Raw genomic sequence first — 20,934 nt, forward strand, 5'->3', positions numbered from 1 at the left:
TGGAGACAGACAGGCCAGCATGGCGGGGAGGAGCTGGTCCTCCCTCCTCCCCCTCACGGCAGCCCCCTCCTCCCTCTGCGGGATGCCCAGGCTGCTCTGCTGACCCCCAGCCGTTGCCCTGTCTTGGCTGCCTCCCTGCTAGGTCTCTGTCCCCAGCCAGGGTCACAGTCCCATCATTCTCTTAGTCCAGGCGGCCTGAGGTCTCGGAAGGCTAATTCTACCCACAGCTGCTCCCCAAGGGTGACTGGAGGCTGAGAGCCTGGGACCGAGGCCCAGATGGGGCTTCGGAGATACAAAGCCAGGCTGGCCAGGGGTTTCTGTGGCCAGGCCGGTGTTGGCCAAGTGTCCCAGAACTGGGACTCCTCTGACGGGCCCGGGAGGGCAGGGAGCTGGAGCTTGAGCCTGACCTGGCCCGGAGAGTGACCAGAGCCCAAGGTTCCCGGCTCCCAGAGGGCACAAGCAGGCGAGGTGCCAGGCCCAGATGGTCAGTCCTTGGAGCAGGTCTCCAGACAACGCACAGGGTAGAGTCTTAACCAGGGTCAGGCCCCAGCTCAGGCCGCAGCAGGGGTGGAGCGTTCAGAGGCGAGAAGCGGAGGCAGGAGCGCTTCTCAGATGGAGATGCAGGGGAAGGCTGTAGTTGGCTGGGTCCAGCCTGTCACACACGAGCCCTCGGGCTGTGGCCCTTGTACTTGTCCTCTTTCCCTGGAAGCTGGTTCCTCCCTCCCTCCTCTTTTGCCCTGTCGAGTCCTTCTAGACTCAGTTTACCTCCTCCAGGAAGGGGGAGGCTTCCCTCCACTTAGATGGGCTGGGGGCCTGGGCCATGCCTACTCCATCCGCCCCCTCACAGCGCTGATCACACTGTGGTCACACTGGGGCTCTGCTGTGGACCAGCTGTGTGGCTTCAGGCAAATCGCCCTTGGGTACAGGAACTTTTAGGCCATCCTCCCAGGGTTCCCAGCACCTGCTCAGAGCTGAGCACAGAGGAGGTTATCACCTGGAGGCCAGGGGAGAAGATCCAGACTCACAGATTCCCCAGGACAGCGGGCCACCAGGAATTGTCACCCTGCCAAGCCCCCTAGGAAGGGTGTCAGGCTCATTTCCTTCGGGCAGACCCACCCAAAGATAATTTTTCCCCATGGAGCCTGATAGGTGAGGGCAAAACAAGCTATGCCTGGGAGGGGGAGGTCTGCCCCCGAGCTGCAGAGCCTTCTGTGGCTACACAACGTCCCTTCTGGAACTGGCGGTGGGCTTGTTTATCCGCCCTGGCATTTCCTTCAGGTCCTGGGCCCACAAGCCAACCCCCGTAGGGGAGCCAGAAAGCACTGCAGAGACTGTGTAGGAGCAGCTGCCCGCCTGGCCTTCCTATGGAGCTCCCTTTGCCAGATGGAAAAGGAAGGAAGAGTGGCGAGGCTCTCCCCAAGGCCAAGATGCTGAGTCCGTTCCAGGCCCCGGGCTCGAGAACCGTGTGGCCCGAGGTGCAGAGAGCCCCAGGCGGGGCCGGCTGGCCAGTCAGCTCACTTCACCCAGCCCAAGTTCACAGAGCCTGCCCACTTGGAGCAGGTACCCCCTTGGCACGCAGGCCCGCTCTCTCTGGATGCCCCTGATCGGATGCATCCCAGGAGCTCTGGAGTGAGATGGTTTGGAGAGGCAGTCTGCCCTGGCCACTTCCTGTCTGCGTGACCTTGGGCAACTCTCAGAGCTGCAGTTTTTAAAGGCAGGGCCCCCCGGGGACGGTCACCTCTGCCTTCATGCTCGAAGAGACTGCAGGTGCGGTCCCTGTCCCCAGCAGGTGTTCAATTAGTGGCAGCTGTAGTTCTGAGGAAGCTTGGCTGTCCCAGCAACCCAGAGGCCCAGTGAAATATTCTCCCTGGGGTACTCTTGTGAATTCTCACGGAGCAACTGAGAGGGGCTTCAAGGAGGTGGCGGCGTTTGAAGGCCTTGAAGAATGAGTAGGAATTTGCCTAGGCTATGGCAGGGGAGGGGCTGCCATCTGGGCGGGGGGGGGGGGGGAAGCAAGGGCGCAGCTTTGAGGGTCGTTGCCTCCTGGGGCCGAAGCTCAGGGAGGGCTTAGGGGAGAGAGGGCCGTTGGCCATGGGAGCTGGTTCTGGAAGAGGGTAGGAACCTGACTTGATGACCTGGGTGGCCAGGCTTTACACACACGTCTTGATCACAGCAAGCGTGTGTCTTAGAATGTCGCACTGTTCTCTTGGATCCTAGAAAGCAGGCTTGTTGGTTTTAGCTTCTCCCAAGTCAGGCCTCTCAGGCTGGTCTTGTGGTGGTGGGCTTCCCAGACAGCCCCATCTTTGAATTGAAGCGCCGGCCTGGGTCTTCTTTTAATCTGAAGTTTCAGGACCCCTAGGGGTCAGGCCCCACTGTGAGTCATTGCTGGGGAAACAGAATGGACGCCTGGAGTCTGACTTGGGTGAGAGTTCCGCCCGCAAGAGGCAGGGTGTTTACTCCCCGAGTGAGAGGGCAGTGCAGATGGGGGCCTGGCTGCCTGAGATCACCTGGGGCTCTGCTGTGGACCAGCTGTGTGGCTTCAGGCAAATCGCCTGCCCTCTCTGAGCCTCAGTTTCTTGGGGTGATCATAGTTCCTAAACCACAGGGCCATGGAGAGGACTGTGCAGTTGGCCCAGAGCCTGGCTGCCAGGGGCACTCAGGAACTGTTAGCTTAAAGAAAAAGCCCAGGAGAGTGAAGCCTCTAGCTACCGCTTCATATCTCTGGGCCAGTCAGTCCCTCCGAGCCTCAGTTTCCCTAGCTGTAATGTGGCGATAATCGTGCCTGGTGATAGTAGCTAACATTTATGAGCACTTACCGTTAGGTGGGCTCTGATTCTAGAACAATGTAGTCGCTTATTGACAGTCTCTCCAGCTCTGCCTACCAGGTGAGGGGAGTGTGGGGATGGGGAGTAGGGCATCACCAGGAGCCGAAACCTACGGAGAAAAATTTGATATTTGCTGTTTCCTGGGTGAGGCTAAACCAGCCCCCTTGGTAGTGCGGGCAAGACCAGAGAGGATCGGCTGGCTGGGGTGGGAGGCATAAAGACCGGCAAAGGGCCCACCCTTCACGCTGAATGAGCCACCGGCTGCGGGACCCCTTCATGTATGGGAGAGCCACCAACACGGGGCCCTTGAGGTCATGGCCCCACCCTGGGCCTCAGTTTCCCCATCTATATGATGGGGACTTGGGCTCACTCACCTCTCAGGGCCCCACCCACTCGAAGGGCCTTTGATTCTGTCGTCCCTGACTTTCTTGTGTGGCTTCCATACAGCTTGGGACTTTAGCAGCATCATCTGCCCATCGATTTTTCCAGAAAGGGTGCTAGCTTCCCTTCTATTCTGCAGTCAGCCGTAGTGCCTAGCCTTCTGTCCCCACCCACACACCTCACCTAGCCTGGAGTAGGGGGCCGAGGGCATCCATCTGGCCCAGTAAGGGCCCCAACACCATGCGGCACGAGCTTGTTAGGGGAGTGCCCTGGGAGTGTGAGCACACAGGGCTAGGGAACCACATCTGGCCCACACCTGGCTGTGTGCAGCTGAGTCGCCAGGGAAGACCCAAGGGGTTCATTTGCAGCCTCTCCTAGAGCCGGACAGACCACTCACCCTTTGTTCCAGTGTATCCTCTGCTGGGTGCTTGGGGGCACCTCACTTCCCTGAGCCTGGCTTGCTCCCCGGACGAGCGAGTCCACCTCGTGGGTACCCGAGGCCAGAGTGTTAGAAACCGCCCTTAGGTGCAAGGTCACTGATGAAACACCTGCGTGGACAGCGTTCCGTGGCAGGTGGTGATGTCCCTGTTCTGCACGTGGGAGCGCTGAGGCTCCAAGAGCTTAGGGAGCTTGGGCAGCGTTGCATCGTCTTCCGCTTCCCCTTTCTTTTTCAATTCACACCTACTACCGAAAGGGAGCTGGGTGGACTGTAATGCTGGGCGTCCATACGAGGTAGGACAGGTGAAGGGAGCCCAGACACCACTAGGGGAGAGAGGCTGGGGAGATGAGAAACCTGTGGCAAGGTGCTTACCTGCCAACTTGTCACTGCTGGCCCACGCAGGCTCTAGCAGGATGGGAATAGTGGTCATGACAGGTGTGGGGGAAGGGCACCCCCCTCCCCCAGGGTCCCAGCCCTTAAAGGATGCTTGGGAGTTCTCCCCCTGCCTGGGACCTCTCTGCTCACCTCGGCTGAGTCAGGGTGTGAGGTTACCTAAGGGCTCTGTGTGGGTTCAGATCCCGGCTCTGTCGCTCACTGGCTGTGTGATCACAGGCTAATGATTTATTGCTCTGAGCCTCAGTTTCTACACCTGTCAATGGGGATATTGTCAGACTAAGCCCTTAGGCTTGTGTGAGGAGGACCTGACTTAATGCAGGTTTACTCCCTCAGCACGGTGCCCACACGAGAGCTGGAGGAATGTTCTCGCCAGTCTTCCCCTCAAATCCGTTCGGATTCCCCTCAAACAGTCAGTTTCCTGAGCAGCTGCTGTGTGCCAGCCCCAAGGCCAGGGAGCCAAGGATTCATCAGTCAGGCCCCTCCCGTGCTCTGGGCGAAGCTGCCTGCCTCAGGGCCTGGGGCTGAGCGTGTGGGTCTGACGTGTACCGGGAACAGCCTTCGAGAATTGGTGTGTTGGCTCCCACTGCTGGCGTGACAGACATCCTGATGAAATATGTCATTTTAAAACATTTTCCAAAGAAATTGCTGGAGAGCTTTCTTAACCCCACGGGGCCATAAGTAGCCCGACCATTGTCAGGTTTTGGTCTTGGCTTTGACACGCCTTGCCAGGGACCCCTCCTTTCCTGGACCTCCGTTTCCTCATCTGTGAAAGAGGGCAGGAACCGTTCCTGCCTGCGCGGGTGGACCCTGGGTGAGACGGCTTGTGCAAAACGGAGTTTGTGAGGTCAGGAGCACTTTCTGGCTGTGGAGACCGTTGGGTTCTGTTTCTGGCCATTCACGAGATGGCCACGGGCAGGTGCCTGTACCATGTCATGCTGGCTACTGGCTGCCAGCGGGGGGATGCTGGCTCTGCTCTCAAGGGCTCCCGGAGTAGTGGCCCGCTAAAACCCTTGAATTTTGTGATTTCCAGAGAACGTGGAAGGCCCCTCAGGCAGCCTGGCCCCTTCCAGGGGAAATGCTGGTAAGTGTGTTGTCCTCTCTGTTAGTTTGTTCCACACGTTTTTGGAGCAGTTGTGTGTGCTGGGGTGAGGTGGGAGAACCCCAAGTCAGCCCTACCCTCGATACCTCGGTCTAGGAGGAAGGCTTTGAAGACTCCAAACCCGACTCACCAGAGGTCCTGAGGTTCAGGGGTGGCTGGATGCAATGTCTGGGTTTTGAGAAGGTGCTCAGGCACGGGGCAGCTGGCCGGGTCATTGACAAATGAATATTGACTGTTTGCTCTGTTCAGAATCTTTCGATGGCTCCCCCTTTTTGCCTGGGGATAAAGTCCCCCATGCCTTCTGTGGCCTGAACCGTCTGATTCCAGCCGCCTCTCCCGCTTTCTCATTTCGCTTAAATTGCATTGGCCTCCTTTCCCTTCCTGAAACACGACTCGCTCCCTCCTGCCTCAAGACTTTTGCCCATGCTGTGCCCACCGCCTGGGGCTCGCGTCCAACCCCATCATGTGACCCCTTCCTATCTTCCAGGTTTCAACTCAAATGTCTTGGACCCCCCGGTACCCAGCGTCCCATTATACACCCTCTGTGCCCCCGGCATGCTTTCTTACTAGTGTGTACCCTAACTTTACCAAATGATCGCACGTGTTGACTCGTTCTCTCTAATGGCCCCCCGAAAACAGGGGCCTTTGGACTTGGGGCGTGGTATATGGTAAGGGCTCAATGAATGCTGGGATGAATTTATGAGGAGTACTAAGGTAAGGCTTCGTGGAGGTGGTGCCACCTGAGTCTTGAAAGAAGTTGTAATTTCGGTCTCCAGGGAGGAGGGAGGGACGGACTGCCCGCCTCGGGGAGCAGCCAAGCACATGGCAGGAACGCAACTCGCTTGGTCTGGCAAAGAGGCAGAACCGGACGTGTGAGAGAAGGTTGGAGAACTGAGCTGGGGCCAGCCAGGGGCTTTGTGTGCCCGCTGAATGGGAATCGACTTGAATTCTGAAGCCACTTGGGGCCCTTTGAAGACTTCCGCACCGGGGGCAGGAGGGTCGAAGCTGGCTGTGGGTGACCGCGACGAAGTCTGCTGCAGGGATGGGTTGGGCCGGGAACGGAGGCCGCAGCCAGAAGGACCTGGTGGCGGCTGGAGAATCAATCCGCTGTGCTGCTTGCTTTCTCCGCCGGAATCACACTCGGTTATCCTCACGAGCCAGCAGGGAGAGGCAGGGCAGAGACCAGGAACCTCACCCACCGTGACTGCTTCCAGAAGACCATCACCTCGGCGGCCGGGCGGCCATTCCCAAATCACTGGAGGGATAGATGGAGTCAGGGCGGGAAGGAGGGGGTGGTGCATTGATGTCCACATTTCTCAGCTTCTCCAACCCAGAAGGCAGCATCTAGTTACGCACCCCTACACCTCTGTCTGGGTGCCTTCCCCGTGGCCAAGGGATTATGACTTGGAGTTACCAGCCCGTGTCAGAAGATAAGCAGAAGCATTTCTGTCCGAGCCCAGCAAACAAGATGCCCCTCCCGGCCCCCACGGGGGCACAGCTCTCAGGAGAGCCAGGATTCTCACGTCCCCCATCTACCACTTAGCGGCTGTGTGCCTTTGGGCCTCTTGTTAGCAACTCTGGGCTTCGGTTTCTCCGGCCGTGAAGCAGGGGCTGCTGGGGGGTTGTGAAGGTTAAATGCGAGGACACACTCAGAGCCCCAAGCGTGGCGAACCCTGGAGGCTCGGGAAGTAGCGGCTGTATCTCGGCTGCGGTTTTTCTCCTCCTTTTCAATTCTTTGCAGCAAGCTTGGGTTTCGGGCTTAAAATGAAGAGCATGTCAACAAAACAGGATGGAACAAAGTCCTTTCCCAGCACGCCTCGGCATGCGGCACTGCCTTCCCGGGGAGCCCAGCAGTGATGGGGCTAAAAGTCTCGGGCTTTCAAGCAGAAATAATCCCAATGGAACAGAACCTCCCCATTGTTACCATGTGATAAGGCGATGCGGGGACTCTGCGGTCCGACCTGCCTGTGTCAATTCCAACTCTGCCCCTTCCTGGCTGCTCTGTGCCTCAGTTTCCTTATCTGCAAAACAAGGTAATCGCATCCACACGGGAGGGCTGTTGTAAGGATCAGGCGAGTTAATGTGGGTGAAGCGCTTAGAACGTGCGCGTGACACCGCTGTTGCTAGGCCGTTTCATCTCGAACTCTTTGTAGTGCTGGCAGGGACTCAGTGGGGCCCTGGAGCCCAAAACCTGGGTTCAGATTCCAGCTCTGCTATTTGCTAGCTGTGTGACCTCAGACAAATCTCTTAGCATCTCTGTGCGTCCATTTCCTGCTCTGTACAATGGAGATGACAATCCCTGCCTCGTAAGGTTGTTTGGAGGAGTGAATGGGGTTGCCCAGGTAAGGGGCCCAACTCCCTGGAGGCAGGCGGACCACTCAGCCCCTCCTCCCACCTCGATGGAGACCCTGAGACTAGAGCCGTTGGAGGACATACGTGGCTGAGAGCAGGCTGGGCCCCTAGTTTAGTGACCTGTGCTAGGCCATCATGCCAGGGCCTGAGAGTCAAGCCACTAGGGACAGGAGTGCCAAGTGTGCTGAGGGGTGATCTGATCTCCCCTGCGGCCAGGCTGCGGGGGGGCCTCCAGCTGCTCAGCGTCTCCTCCCGTGTTTTCTCTCTGCTCGCCTGTGGGAAGAGGGAGCCGCCGCAACAGCAGCTGCCACTTGGGCAGGCCACAGTCTTCTGGGGGCGGGGTCTGAGAGCCCATCGCCTGCAGGCTGCCCAGTCTCCGGGGCTTGGACATGTCCCTGGTGGGGAAGGGCTGGTGCTGACCCCGCAGACCCTCTCCTATCTTGTGCCTGATCTGCCTACAGACTTCATGACCCGCCAACTGTCTGCATCCATCCATCCTTCCAGTGTTTACTGAGTGCTGGGAAGCTTGGTGGTTAAGCGTGCAGCCTGTAAAGACCCGGGTTCCAGTCCCAGTATGGCCTCTTCCAAGCCGTGTGACTCGGGACAAGTTAAATTCTCGGTGCCCGTCTGTAATGGCAGGGGCGATAACCTTCTCAGCCAGCCTCATCAGGTTGCCGCAAACCCACAGTGCCCATTCCCAGTAAGCCTGGATCCCTCAGGGCTGTATCGGGATTCCTAACGTTATCATTTTTACGGATAGGATGCCCTGCCCTGCTCAGGATGTCTCTGCCCTGCGGATCCTCATAGCCCAGTGGAGAGATGGATACGGTCCCACACAGCCCCGTGTCTCCACTGGGAGCTGAGGAGGGAGCCACAGCTTTGATCCTGGAGGGCTGGGGTAGAGGGCAGGGTTGGCCTCCTAAGCAGCGGTCCCTGTGAGACCCTGTGAAACCAATTCATGTCAAGAAGCATGTCAGTGTGGCATCCTGCCCCACCCCCCTCTGCAACCTCAGCATCCCGTGTGTGTGTGCTGGGGACAGCCTTCCTGAGAACAGTAGGCAGCTGCATGCACACACGAGTGTTGATATCCCTGACTCCCTCTAGAGCCTTCCCTATTCCCTTAGCCTTAGCGCCTGCCCTGCCGTTGCCCCAGAAGGACTTACTGTGAGCCCGTGTGCTCCCTCTGTCAGGACTCACGGCCTAGCCCACAGCTAAGTGCTCTGTGTGGAAGGAAGGCATGTCCACAGAGGATCTGGCCACTCCTGCTGTTCGTGCCTGGCCTAGGATAGGCCTTGCAGGAGGCTGTGGTGGGGGTTCTTCACTCTGTTAACCAGAGGCTTTTGTAAGTGGTCTCCTGGAGGATGGAGAGCAGGCATTCCAGGCCTCCCTCCTGGTGTGTTAGAGTTAGCAGGAGGCAACTCCAGAGAGGAAGGGGAGCTGGGACCCGGTGAAGGATAAAGGTGACGGTGCACACGTGCTCCTGAGAGCCAGAGAGGGAGAGAAAGGCCATCCGCCTGCCGCTGAAGGCACTGACTCCCCGGCTCACTTCGCACAAGTCACTGATCTGCCGAGCAGGCCAGGCTCCTCAATCAATCCGTGCTGACAGATGGTAGCGGAATCAGTGACCTAGAGGCAGAAGGCTCCATTTGTAATCCCGGAGTGGCCCAGGCGCCTGGAGGAGGGCAGAGGAGTTTGTAATAAAGGGAGTGACACAGGGTTTCCAAGAGCCATCTCTGCGCCGGAGGAGGAGGGAAAGGATTAATTTTGCTTCTGGAATTGAAACCACTGATTCAGTTCAATAAGTATTTTTTTTCAGTAGACTAGGTTAGGAGAGGAGAAAAACAAAAAGCAGATCTACTGTCCCTTCCTTAAAGTGGTAGGAAAAGCAAGATTCTCGCAGATGAGACAAGAGAACAATGGAGGAACTCTAATGTGATCAAAGCCGACTTCCCCAGTTGAGCTCGGGCCACTGTGGAATCTTGGGCGGTAACTTGGCCCTCTCCGAGCCTCGGTCTGCTCGTGTGTCCTGTTGTGGCCATCTCGTGGAACTGTAGCTGTTGTTAATATGTGCCTGGTATTGTACTGAATTCTTTATGCAGATCTCTTTAGGCTCCCATGATACCTTATTATCCCCCTCTTACTGCTCAGGAACCCAGAGCTCAGAGAGGTGAAGTGATTTGTCCGGCCACACAGCCCAAGAGTAACCCAGATCTGTCTGTTGGCCATAATGCCCACCTGTTCCTTTTCCAAGTGGTACTGAAAGGAAAAGTGACTCCAGGCCACCAGGGATGAAGAGATCCAGGCTGGCCTGGCCCTGGGACTGGGGAAGTTTCCAGGTAGAGGTTGGCTGGGCAATGTCCTGGCAGGGTCCAAAGGGGTTGGGGGAGAGGGGGCTATAGAATCGGTCCCAGGGGCAGGGGCAGGAGCAGATGAGAGCCTGGACTCAAGTTCTCTATCTGCATTCTTTCCTTTTTGAATGAGGCTCTCTGCGCAGTTTGTGACCATTCATTTCATGTTTCAGTCCCTCCGTCGGAGACCTGAGTGAACTGAGGAAGAGGGGAAAGGAAGGAAGGATGGGGCAGGAGACTAAGGAAAAGGGCTTCCTTTCATGAGTTCTCTCAAGAAATTGAGGGTGCCCCCCAACCACTCTGTGCTTAGAAAGCTCCCCTGCATCCTTCTAAGTTTGTCCAGAAAACAAGCATGTGTGCTGGGAGTCCCCCCCATCCTTTCCCTCTGCAGCCCTGACCCAAGCAGAAGCCAGCACTGGTCTTTTAAGTCTTAGTGCCAAAGAATTTGAAAATGAAACTCACAGAACAATGGAACAGTCAGAGGGCAGGGCCTAGCAGCCTCTTCAGCTCTGCCCCGGAAGAGCCCGGCACCCCGTTTGGCATACAGGAGGTGTTGGGGAATCAAGTCTCCAAGAATAGCCCTGACCCACATTGGAGCCAGCCCCCACTTTGTGAAATTGGACAGGAGCCAGGAGAAATCACTGCCTTCCTCAACCACATCCTCCTGAGTGCCAGGACCAACTGAGGCCCTGCCTCGGATCCCTTTACTGGGGGGAGGTGTTGCCTGGCCAGGACACCTCCTTGGGTGGGCTGAGGCAAGGTAAAGCATTTCTGTCTCTGGCTAGGTGAGGCTAGAGGCGAAAGGGTAGACCCAGGCCCAGGGGAGCTTTGTACCTCAAATGGACTGAAATCTGGGTCCCAGGCCACACCTGATTCCTGTCAACTTCCTGCTGCCCAAAGCACTCTTCCAGTTCCAAATGACTTTCAAGTCGGGTTGCTTCAGGAAAGGAAGCCACATACTCCCCTAACATCTAGGGCAGATGGGGGCCTAATTTAGATTCAGCAGTGTTAGCCAACATTAGGGGCACCTAGTTCAAACTCCCCTCCTTGCCATTATATACGTCGGAAACTGAGGCCCAGACTGGGGAGAGAATTTGGCCAGATCCCTATGTGAGCCAGAAGTAGGATCACAAACACTCCCACCACATCCCACCCCCACGGGTCTTCTCCCTTTTGATAGCAGTGGGTCATAGGGAACAAACATCCCAGCGGTGGTTCTACAACTGAGATTTTCTTTCCAAAAAAAAAAAAAGCCATTCCTTTGCTCCATAAAACATACATGAGGTTGGCAAAAGAAGGCTGGGAACAGCCCGAGGCCTTGGCACTGCAAATCCTCCACCTTATCTCCAAATTAATTCTGGACCCTGGGTCCAGTCAGCCAGGCGCTGCAGCGTTTTAATGCCGCCGCGGGCCAAGGCAACTGGCTTTCGGTGAGTATCTATTTTACATGCGAGGTTGGTGGGCCTCCCAGCTCCTCGCTTTTATTGCGGAGGAAACTGAGGAAGTTATCTGTTATCAGGGAGCCTAAGTCATTCATCCAAGGACACGCGGCTCTAAGGGGCGGAGGAGGGAAGGGAACCAGGCCCTCTGCGCCGGACGGAGGGCGCTTGGCGGTCAGGAGCTGCCCCATGCCCGGCCCCACTCAGCAGGTTCCCCGGGGGAGGCCAGGCCCTAGCCCGCGGGTTCCCCAGGATGCCAGAGGCGCGATTCTGGCGTTGGAGGCTCCAGGGAACTCCAGAAATCCCAGGGAGAGATTCCGGGCCACCAACTCCCCAGAAAGTTGGCTCGCGGCCACTCCCAGGACGGCCCGAAGCTGCCGGCCAAGATGGCACTGTGCGGGCGGCCAGCCGCACGCGCGGCGCCGGGCAGCTGCCTAGGGGACCCCCACGCTACCCCGGCCGCCGGGCGGAGGGTCTCCGCCGCCCGGGCCCCGCCGCGCGCAGGCCTCGGCGCCGCCGCACGCGGGTGGGCACGCGCGCCCCCGTCGGCCCCGCCCCCTGCCGCCCCGCCCCCGCCGCGCGCACCGCCCCGCCGCGCGCACCGCCCCGCCGCGCGCCCTCCCGCCCGCCCGCGCGCCGCGGCCCGGAGCCTCCCCATTGGCCGCGCGCCGTCACCTGACGCTCTGTTATTTCCTGTGTGTTGGGAGAATGGAGAGAAAAAACCCCGAGCCTAGCCGCTTTCGGCCCCTGCGAGGCGGCCGCGGCCTCCGCCGGGGGAGCCCGCCCTGAGGCGCGCCTGACCGGGGAGCGAGCGCGCGGGCCGGAGCGAGGCTCGAGGGGCTACGGCCCCGGCCCGCCCCGCCGCCGGCCCGGGCGCCCGAGCTGGAGGCGGCGGAGGCTCCCCCACCCCCACCTCGCGCCGCGCCGCCCGCCGCCGCCGCCGCCGCTCCCTCCCCTCCCGCCCCCGGCCGAGGCCGAGGGACCGGGCGGGGGGCCCCTGCAGGTAACCGCCGCCCGGGCCTGAGGGGGAGGGGCAGGGGTCAGGGCTGAGCGGCTGGGGCCGGGCCGGGGTGTTCGGCCTCGGGAGCCGGGGGCAGAGGTCCTAGCCCGGCCGACTTGAAGTGCTGAGCCCCCTGGACTCTGAGGCCAGGGCACGGGGTGCTGAGGGGAAGGTCCCTGCCTGGCCTGACCCGGGAGTGCAGAGAGGAGCGGCCTGGCCTGGGGGTGCGAAGGGGAAGGGGCCCGGCCTGGCGTTAGGGCGCTGAGGAGTCTGAGGGGTCTGGCCTGGGAGTCCGGTAGGGTTTTGGCACCAGTCCTAGCCTTAGGGTGTCGGGGGAAGATACCTGCTTGTCGCGGCCTCGGGTGCAAAGGCGGCGGGTGTGAGCGGGCGGCGCCCAGGGGTCCGCGGGGTCAGCGCCGCCCACCCCAGGACCCCGGGCAGCCCCCGGCGTCCCGCGGCGCTCGCCTCTTGGTGGCGGCTGGGGGCGAGGCCGGAGGGCGAAGGCTGGGCTTGGGGCGGGAGCGGCGCTGGCAGCCCGGAGTCGGAGCGCGCCCTGCCGCGGGAGGGACAGGGGCCCGTTTATTGCCATGTGAACACCTGAAGCCATGTGGACGCGGCAGCTTCTCGCCTGTTGGGGGCGGAGGACAGGTACCGACTGGCTGGGCGCAAGGTCCTGGCGCGGGGGGGGGGGGGAGCGGAGCGCGGGACACACTTCCTGCGTGGGGTTTTCTCCTCCTCCCCCGCCGCGGTGAGCCGGGCGGGTGTTGGATCCGGTGGTCCCGGGTGCGAGCGAGCGCCCGTTTAGGGGCCTGAGGTTGAAGCTCCTCGTCTCCTTCGGGGCGGGGGGGGGGGGGGGAGTGGTTGAAGGAGAGCGGCCCCTCTCTGGCCCAGCTCGCTCGGAAGCGGCTGGAGGTGGAATGCCTCCCGTGCGCCGCGATGGGAGTGGAATTCAGTGTGTTTTGGGCGGGGGGGAGCGCGGAGCGGTCTCCTTCCTGGGCCTGTGGGTGGGGATTATTGTCTGTTTTTGTGGTTGTGGATGCTAGAGCTGTCTGCCGGTCTGTAGGCAACCCTTTCGTTTGCCCTTAGGGGACAGATAAAAATTAGGACTTTTTCCTCCTTTTCTCTTTGCCCCCCCCCCCCCCGAGATTAGATGACTCTGGTAACTGCTGTGAAATGGATGGAATTTTCAAGCTATTATCTAACAGGCAGATCTCTGAATGATAATTGGACCCTTATGTTAACAGCTTCAGTGGAGACTTTTATGAAACGTCTTACCTGGGGTGGCAGCGGTAGGGCATACGTGGGTAGAGTGGGAAACTGCTCTGAAGTCCGACCTGGGAGACCAGGAATCTACTTGCAGGTTCGCCCCCAAATAAACTGTAATCCCGGCCAAGTAACCTACCCTCTCGAGCCTCCCAGTTTCCTTCTCTGTTAAATGAGGACTCCCTTCTAGGTCAGACGCTGCAGGGGTTGTGGGTAGGTTTTCTCGTTTGTTTTGGTTTTTTAATGTTTGTTTGTTTGTTTGTTTGTTTTTGGTCTACTACCTTGTGCTTTTGTACGGAGGCAGCCTTCTTGAGAAATGCAGGCTGTTTCTCCGCTGGCTTTTAAGATCCTGTCCCACTTTTTAGTATCCAGCCTTTTCCTTCTTCAACAGAGCATTGAACTTGGTTAGCATAGTTTTTCCTCAAATCCCAGATACTGTTCTGTGCTTCTCAGAAAGTGGACTGTATTATAGTCTGTGTTGAGTATGTCTTATGTTTTTTTGTTGTTGTTGTTTTTTTTTTTTTTTGCCTTTGTACAAAAGAGTTACCAGGAGAAAGATTTCAGAGAACACTTGACTGTTTGGAAGTGTGGATAATGTAAGTGTATTCGGGTCTGTGTATGTTGGTTGGCTGCAAAGAGTTCCAGGGTCTTTTTATGCAGGGAGTTGTGGAGGGACCTTATTTAAAATTCGTTGAAGGGATATTTGGCATTTGGCTAATTTTTGAAATTTCCAACTTCAGTATTCTCAGCGTAGGGATAAAGTGGAATTCCATAATCTCTCCTGTGAAATGGCGTGCTGGTGCACTTAACCGTCACCTCGGGGTGTGCTAATTGTTTGCATCCCCAGTTTATTCCTTAATGGTGGCCGATGCTTCCTCTCTGATGCTGCAGAACCCCAATTAGTTTCACTGATTTTATGGTGTGTGAGAGCCTTAGGCCATGCTATTGACTGGTTAGCCCTTCTAGACCAGCCTCAGCTCTGGTCTTGTATGTCTGAAGTTTCTGGTACTGTTGATGCTTGGAGGACATGTGCCTAATGTGGTGTGATGTGTCTTCTGCCGCTTTTTTATTCAGTCTGTACGGTTTCAGGAGGGGTCTCCGCAAGGGATGTGTGCTCATGGTGCTGACTTTGGACATGAATTGGTGTAATTTTTCTCATATGTTAACATCGGGCCTGTCACATAAACACTTTAATATGGCTACACAGAGTAATAATTGGTAGTTTCTCAAAATAAGTAATTTATTCTGTGTGGATATTCGAATTATGACCTAGTGTTTGGTGTGAGATTTTTAAAATCCTGGTTACTTAAGTCGTAAGTAGTTCTCACACTCACATATGTTTGTATTTGTGTTACAACATAACGAGGAAAAGATTATTATAAAACTTAGAGGTGATTCGTGTTTGCACGTGAGAGAAGGTTGCTAAGGTAGTAAGATGTTAGGAGACATGGGTTTTAGCTTCCATAATTTTTTAGTGGTATACTTTTTTCTTCAATTTCATAAAATGGAATGGAATGTAGTTTAAATCACATCCCTTTAGACCAAGAAATTAAAGTTGGACGTCTGGTGAGTCCAGCTTTTTCTTCATATGGATAGGAAAGAATGCTAATATTTGTGCCGGCTTTTTAGGGTTGTTTTTTAAATCCGTTATGCTAGGTTCTGGCCCAGTTGTTTAATTTGTCTTACAGAATCTACCCAGCAGACCTGAGAGGTATAAGTGATGTCTCCTTTTCCTGAGAGGTCAAAGAGCTAGTGAGGGTCAGAGATTGGCTGTGACCATCCTTACCGTGGCTGCAAAGCCTGACTAGATCTGTTATAGCTCACTGCCTGCGCATGGCGCAGGTCAGCTGGTGGTAGATTGGCCTTGGAGTCTGTACTTCCTGCTGTGCCCTATTTTTTTTTTTTTTTTTCTTAAGTTATAGTGAAGTGGAAATCTGGACTTGGGCAAAATACTGGAAAGCATGGTTTTTGCAGCTATGCCACCAAACCAGACTCTGGTTTAGTGACCCCTGGGACCTCTGTACACTTTCACTTTCCCTGTAACCAGCCAGTTTTGCTAGTGTACCTGAGATGTAATCTAAAAAATTTCTCCTTCATTCCCAATTCTGCCATTCTGTCTTTGAGCCAGAAACTTCTTGTATCAGCTCAGCGAATGGTACCATACGAGGGGCTGTCTCTCTTCTGGTCTGTGCTGCCACACAGGTTTGCACTGCACCGTCTGTGTTTGACCAGATGGGACTGAAAAGATACATTTCCAGAAGACAGTGCCTTGTGTGGCTTAAGCTCTCTTCCTCGTGGTTGCTTGTGTTCAAGGCACCTTAGTGCTCATCAGATCTGTCTGGGGTTTCTGACTCTGCTACCTTCATTTTCTTTTTGTGGAGGTAAAAGTAACAAAATGAAGCAAAACCGTAAAACCCTGTTGGTGTTGGAGTATAACTGTACATCAAAGTTACACATTTGAAATATAATGAAGTTGCGGCTTTCATAGGGCGTTAGTTAGGCTGTTTAAAAGTCCTCTTAATACTTATGATGCGTGCAGTGTGGGTGAAAAGGTTCTCATGGTGACAAACACAATCAGTACTTTTCGCGTTAGAGCTGTGTTTGCTTTGTAGGTAATGCGCACAACCCAGCAGGAGGATGAACTAGAAAGTGACTTATTGGTGTATCTGTGGCTTGTTATCTGATGCTTCATCGTGGGGAAGTTAAGAAAGAGAAAACATTAGCTGTAGGGGGAAATATCCTTATTGTAGTGTGCACGTGTAAGCTGCTCTGTAGGGAAGGGTGGAAGTTCATTGGAACACTTGAATGCCACGGCGCCTGATGGGAAGGTGGTTTCCATGTTTGCACATCCCATCCCTGAATGTGGACGGAGGCCCTCTGTGCGTGTTCTAGTTTTCATTAACAGGTATTTATAGATGGTTTTCTAAGCATGGGAGATGCAGTCAGTGGTGGGCAAGGGAGAAAAGGAACCTGCCCTGGAGATGGGCTGTAAACAGTAAGTAAATAAGAATATCAGGCAGTGATAACTATGAAGAGAATAGAAAGACAATATGGTAGTGACTGGGGATGCTGTGTGAGAGTAGATGTTCCGTCTTCTGAAGCCTTTGCTGCCAGCTGGGCAGTCAGACTTGGTCTGTGGGATGGATGAAAATGGCATTAAACAAAGTAAGTGATTTACTTTAGCCCTGAGCATCTTGGGAGGTTAATCCAAAGGATAGAAGTGGGTTGGTTGAAGCCTTTCCTCTGTTTATATCTTCATGCTTTGTGATTGGGGACCCGGCTCAAAGGAGCTGAGAAGGTAAGAGAGAAAGAAACGATCACCCCCTTGTAAAGGGTAGTTCTGATTAAAAAAAAAAAAAGTAGAGATGTGTCATAATATTGGTGAGTGCTGGGCGTTATTAGAAACATTCTTCAGTTGTGTTTGTGTGTCTTTGTTGTAATCATTGTACTTGGTTAAAGCTTCAGGTGAAACCAACAAATACTAGTAACATCTGTATGCAGGGCACTCTGCTAGGCATCGCCTCAAACAGAGGATCGCAACTGAGTGGAACTGCGGGGGCTGTCTCGGAAAGCAAGGATAGCTCGGAGTCAGGGGGTTCTGGCAGGGAGAGAAACAGTGCAGGTCAGACGGGTAGTTTAATCATAGCCTGGAGGGTTCATCATCCCAGCCTTTCCCAGCCATCCTGCTGGGTCCTGCATACGTTTACTCACCGTGTCCGTGCTCTCTGGTCGTAGAGTTCTGTAGAGAGCTGAAAGAAATCTTAGAAATCAGCTAGTGTAGCCAGCCCTTTGGCTTTACAGCTCAGGAGAGATGCTGAGGAAGGTGGTGACTTCCAGATTCATGCAGCTTTACGCTGACGGAGTCAAGGCCAGGACTCTGCTCTTTGCCAGCGAGGCTGGTTTTCTTTCCACCATAGCCCGTGCTGTCACCAGAAGATTGACAATTAACAGTTGCTCCTGGGTGGAAAGCGAAAGGAAGTCTCTGAGTACTAATGTACCCACTCAGTTTGAAAAAGCCCATGTATTTCCAGTCTGAAGAAGTCAGGGCATGGGCATCTGGGTGGCTCAGTCGGCTCAGCGTCTGACTCATGATTTCAGCTCGGGTCATGCTCTCAGGGGTGTGAGATCGAGCCCTGTGTCCGGCTCCACGCTGGGTGTGGGGTCTGCTTGAGAGTCTCCCTCCCCCTCCACCACCTCACATTCTCTCTCCTTTGCTCTCTCAAAAAAAAAAAAAAAAGAAGAAGAAGAAGTAGTAGTAGTCAGAGGCAGCACGTTAATCTGAAAATCAGAGTATGGAAAAGAATATTATACCTTTGTCCCTTTTCACACAGATCTGTAGTGTTGGTTTCTCAGGCCCCACGGAGACATAATCCCGTCCTGATCGTGTCTTGGTCTGGAACACATGCCGCATTCAGCATTAGTTGTGAAGTTAGAGTAAGGCCCTTTAGGTATAGCGGGAAATTTCTGAAATGGGGCTGAGTTCTAAAATTCAAGAGTTAAGCCATAAGAGTCCCGTGTTTTCACCTCCAGACCTCGGTTTCGTGGAAGATTTCTCTTCTGCCTTCTGAAGCAGCCTAAGTATGAAACGTTACTTGAGGAGTCTGGAGACAGTTCACTGTGGCAAGAGCAAGGAGTCCTGGCGAGCAGAGCTGCGTCCCGGGGCATTTCCCTGACTTAGAACTCTGGTGGGCCACTGACCTGGGGACAGTTTTGTATCCCTTTGGCAGGACTGTGAGAGGGCAGTCCTGCTGTGAAGAGGCCACATGTCGAGCACTTCACGGAGGCAGCAGAGTGTGTGTGAAGGGGGATGTCTGGCCACAGTCTGGCTCCGTCACTTTGGCAGTGACATTTTGCCTGAGCCACAGTTTCCTCATCCGTAAAATGGAAGTACACTTTCCTTGGGGCTGTTGGAAAGAGGAACTAACACAGGAAAAGTATACAGTGGAGTGCATTACCTCTAGGGGACACTCAGTAAATGGTACTTGTCCAGGACACTAGCATTCAACACTGTGTGCTCTGTACCCAGACCCTGGACTAGAGCGGGGTGAGTTCTGCCAAGTGTGTCGGTTTTAGAGTACACTCGGGGGTCTCACATACCTGCCCAGGAGAGAAGGGCACTAACAGGGTGTCAGAAGTGCTCTGGTGAGGGAGTACAAGGTGCTCTACCACGATGTGGAACCCTAACTGGAAAGGTCACATGGGGTTCCCGGGTGGCCCAGTCAGTTCAGCATCTGACTCTTGATTTCAGCTCAGGTCATGATCTCAGGGTTGTGAGATGGAGCCCCACGTTGGGCTCCGCACTTGGCGGGGAGTCTGCTCGAGTCTCTCTCTCCCTCTGCCCCTCCCCCGACTCATGCTCAGTCACTCTCTCTCTCTAATAATTTTAAAAATCTTAAAAAAGAAAAAAAGGAAGGTCACAAGCGGCTTCTCAGAGGCGGATCATTTACTTCCTCTTCGACCCGCTTGTCCCTCAGCTCTCCCCACCTCTGCAGCTCACTCCTCCACTCCTGCTTGACCATAGGTGTTGCTGGACCCTCGTATTGTCGTGTACTCTCTCCCCGGGTGCTCTCGGATCTCCCCAGGCTTCCGTGACTATCTGTGAGCTGATGAGCCCCACGCTGATAACTTCAGCCGGATCTCTCCGGCTCCCCCAGCTCCTGCGTGACACCACCACGTGGATCCGTCACCAGTAGCTTGAGCTTCGTGAGTCCAAAACTGAATAGATATTCCTTGAAAGTTCTTTCTCCTTCATCTGTCCCCTTCTCCGTGAGTGGCTTTACTAGCCAGGAAGCTTCCCAGATTAGCGTCCTCCCTCTGTCCCCTTCCTCTACATGTCATCTATCACCAAGTCATTGTCACGCCGTTTCCGTGCTGTGACTGGAGTCCGTCCATTCTCCTGCCACTGCCCTCTGAGCCACCATCGTCTCATACCTGGCACACGGTCATTGCCTCTCAGCATGGCCTCTCCATTTCTCCTCCTGTCTGTCTCTCCTCTACTTTGCCCGGAGTGGCCAAGAGTTGCCTGTCTCTCCTCACTTAAAATCTTTTTATGGTTTCTCGTGGTGCTGGGAAGACAATCCCAGCTCCTTCCCTTTCTCACAAGGCCCTCAGGACCCTGGGCCCTGCCCACCTCTCTGACTGCCCGTCCTGCTGCCTTTGCTTACTGTCCTCCAGCTACATTCCCTTTCTCGAAAGTCTACTGAAGGCACCCAGCTCCTTCCCACCTCAGGGACTTCTTCACATGCTACTTCCTCAGCCTCGAACACTCTGGCCAGCCCGGCCTTTTTCTTATCCTTCAGGATATTTGTTGAATGAATGAGTAGCATGAGACAGGCAGCAAAGGAGATGATGGGGTAAGGAGGAAAGTGTCCGTAGAGTCCATCTGCAAAGATGCAAATGAAGTAAAGTGTAAAATGATGCCACCGCTTTGGAAAACTGGAAGTTTCTTCAAGAGCTGAATGAATGGGTGGTGCCGTTGGTTAGGGGTCTGGCTCTTGGTTTTGGCTTAGGTCATGATCTCAGGGTCATGGGATGGAGCCCTGTGTCAGGCTCCACACTGAGCGTGGAGTCTGCTTGGATTCTGTCTCGCTCTCCCACCATCCCTCTCTCCCTCTCTCTCAAACAAATAAATAAATCTTAAAAAAAAAAAAAAAGCTGAATGTATGTCTACCCTGTGACCCAGCAGTTCTATTTCTAGGTGACTGTCCAAGAGGAATGAAAGTACACGTTCACAAATAAGCCTTATACAAGAATGTTCGTAGCAGCTTCATTCACGGTAGCCAGAAACTCTGAATAGTCCAGATGTCCAGCAGTGAGAGAGTGGATAAACAGATGCGTTCATGCGGTGGAGGACCGCTCAGCAATACGAAGGAGCTGCCTGCTGACACACGTAGTAAGATTCACTCTCATAGGTATTAATGCCGGATGGAAAAACCAGACACAAGAAAGTCCGTAATGGATGATCCCACTTAAAAGAGCCGGAGTAGGCAAAAGTGGTCTGTGATACCAGAAGTCGAATCGGTGGTTGCTTCAGGGGAATGAGAGAACTTTCTAGAGTGACGGAAATACTCTGTCTTGATAGGCAGTCATCAAATCTGATTGAATCATAGACTACATGTAATTTTACTGTCTGTACCTACAAATAACCTAGGAATTGTCCTAGATTCCTTTCTTTCCTCCCTCACTTTCAACTTTTAATCTCCCAGCAAGTTCACTTGATGTCTGTAACCTATCCTGAATTTGTTTCTCCCGTCTCGGGCACCGTCCCCTCTTATCCGGACTGTACTGTAGCCTCCCGACTGGTGTTCCAACCCCCTATTTTTGGCCTCCTCCCAAACCATTTCTTCCACTTATCGGCTAAAGTGACCTTTAAAAATTCAGATTGGGTTATGT

At 54.9% G+C, this 20,934-nt stretch overlaps 2 protein-coding genes across 5 annotated transcripts in view; one reads left to right on the forward strand and one right to left on the reverse strand.

The window, feature by feature from the left end:
* The window catches only part of TCF20 (transcription factor 20), a 169,759-nt gene that overhangs the window by 52,981 nt on the left and 95,844 nt on the right, over nucleotides 1-20,934 (forward strand). For 2 of the 3 annotated variants that reach the window (XM_046011163.1, XM_046011165.1), the window contains exon 1: nucleotides 12,002-12,282. The exons of the other annotated variant lie outside the window; for it this stretch is intronic. The gene's annotated coding sequence lies outside the window, so the exon portion shown is untranslated. Of the gene's footprint in view, nucleotides 1-12,001; nucleotides 12,283-20,934 lie in introns of those variants that run through there. 3 annotated transcript variants of the gene reach the window in all.
* Nucleotides 9,069-12,886, reverse strand: LOC123946089 (translation initiation factor IF-2-like). 2 transcript variants are annotated; one of them, XM_046011166.1, is made up of 2 exons: nucleotides 12,623-12,886; nucleotides 9,069-9,164 (listed from the first exon to the last, which is right to left on the reverse strand). In XM_046011166.1, exons 1-2 carry the CDS (start codon nucleotides 12,884-12,886, stop codon nucleotides 9,111-9,113), a joined length of 318 nt encoding a protein of 105 aa, XP_045867122.1. In that variant the 3' UTR covers nucleotides 9,069-9,110. The 2 variants fall into 2 exon arrangements, with proteins under 2 accessions (XP_045867122.1, XP_045867124.1); XM_046011168.1 differs by lacking the exon at nucleotides 9,069-9,164 and adding an exon at nucleotides 9,913-10,038.

Source organism: Meles meles, chromosome 7 (assembly GCF_922984935.1).
Source record: "Meles meles chromosome 7, mMelMel3.1 paternal haplotype, whole genome shotgun sequence".
Classification (NCBI taxonomy): Eukaryota; Metazoa; Chordata; class Mammalia; order Carnivora; family Mustelidae; genus Meles; species Meles meles.

Bases quoted from the DNA above. Each gene is read 5' to 3' on its own strand.
- LOC123946089 (XM_046011166.1), bottom strand. From the start codon at position 12,886: ATGGCTTCAGGTGTTCACATGGCAATAAACGGGCCCCTGTCCCTCCCG. The intron at 9,165-12,622 runs GTATCTTCCCCC...GCCCTCCTCCAG, and splicing joins CCCGAGGCCGCGACAAGCAG to GCGCCTGGGCCACTCCGGGA.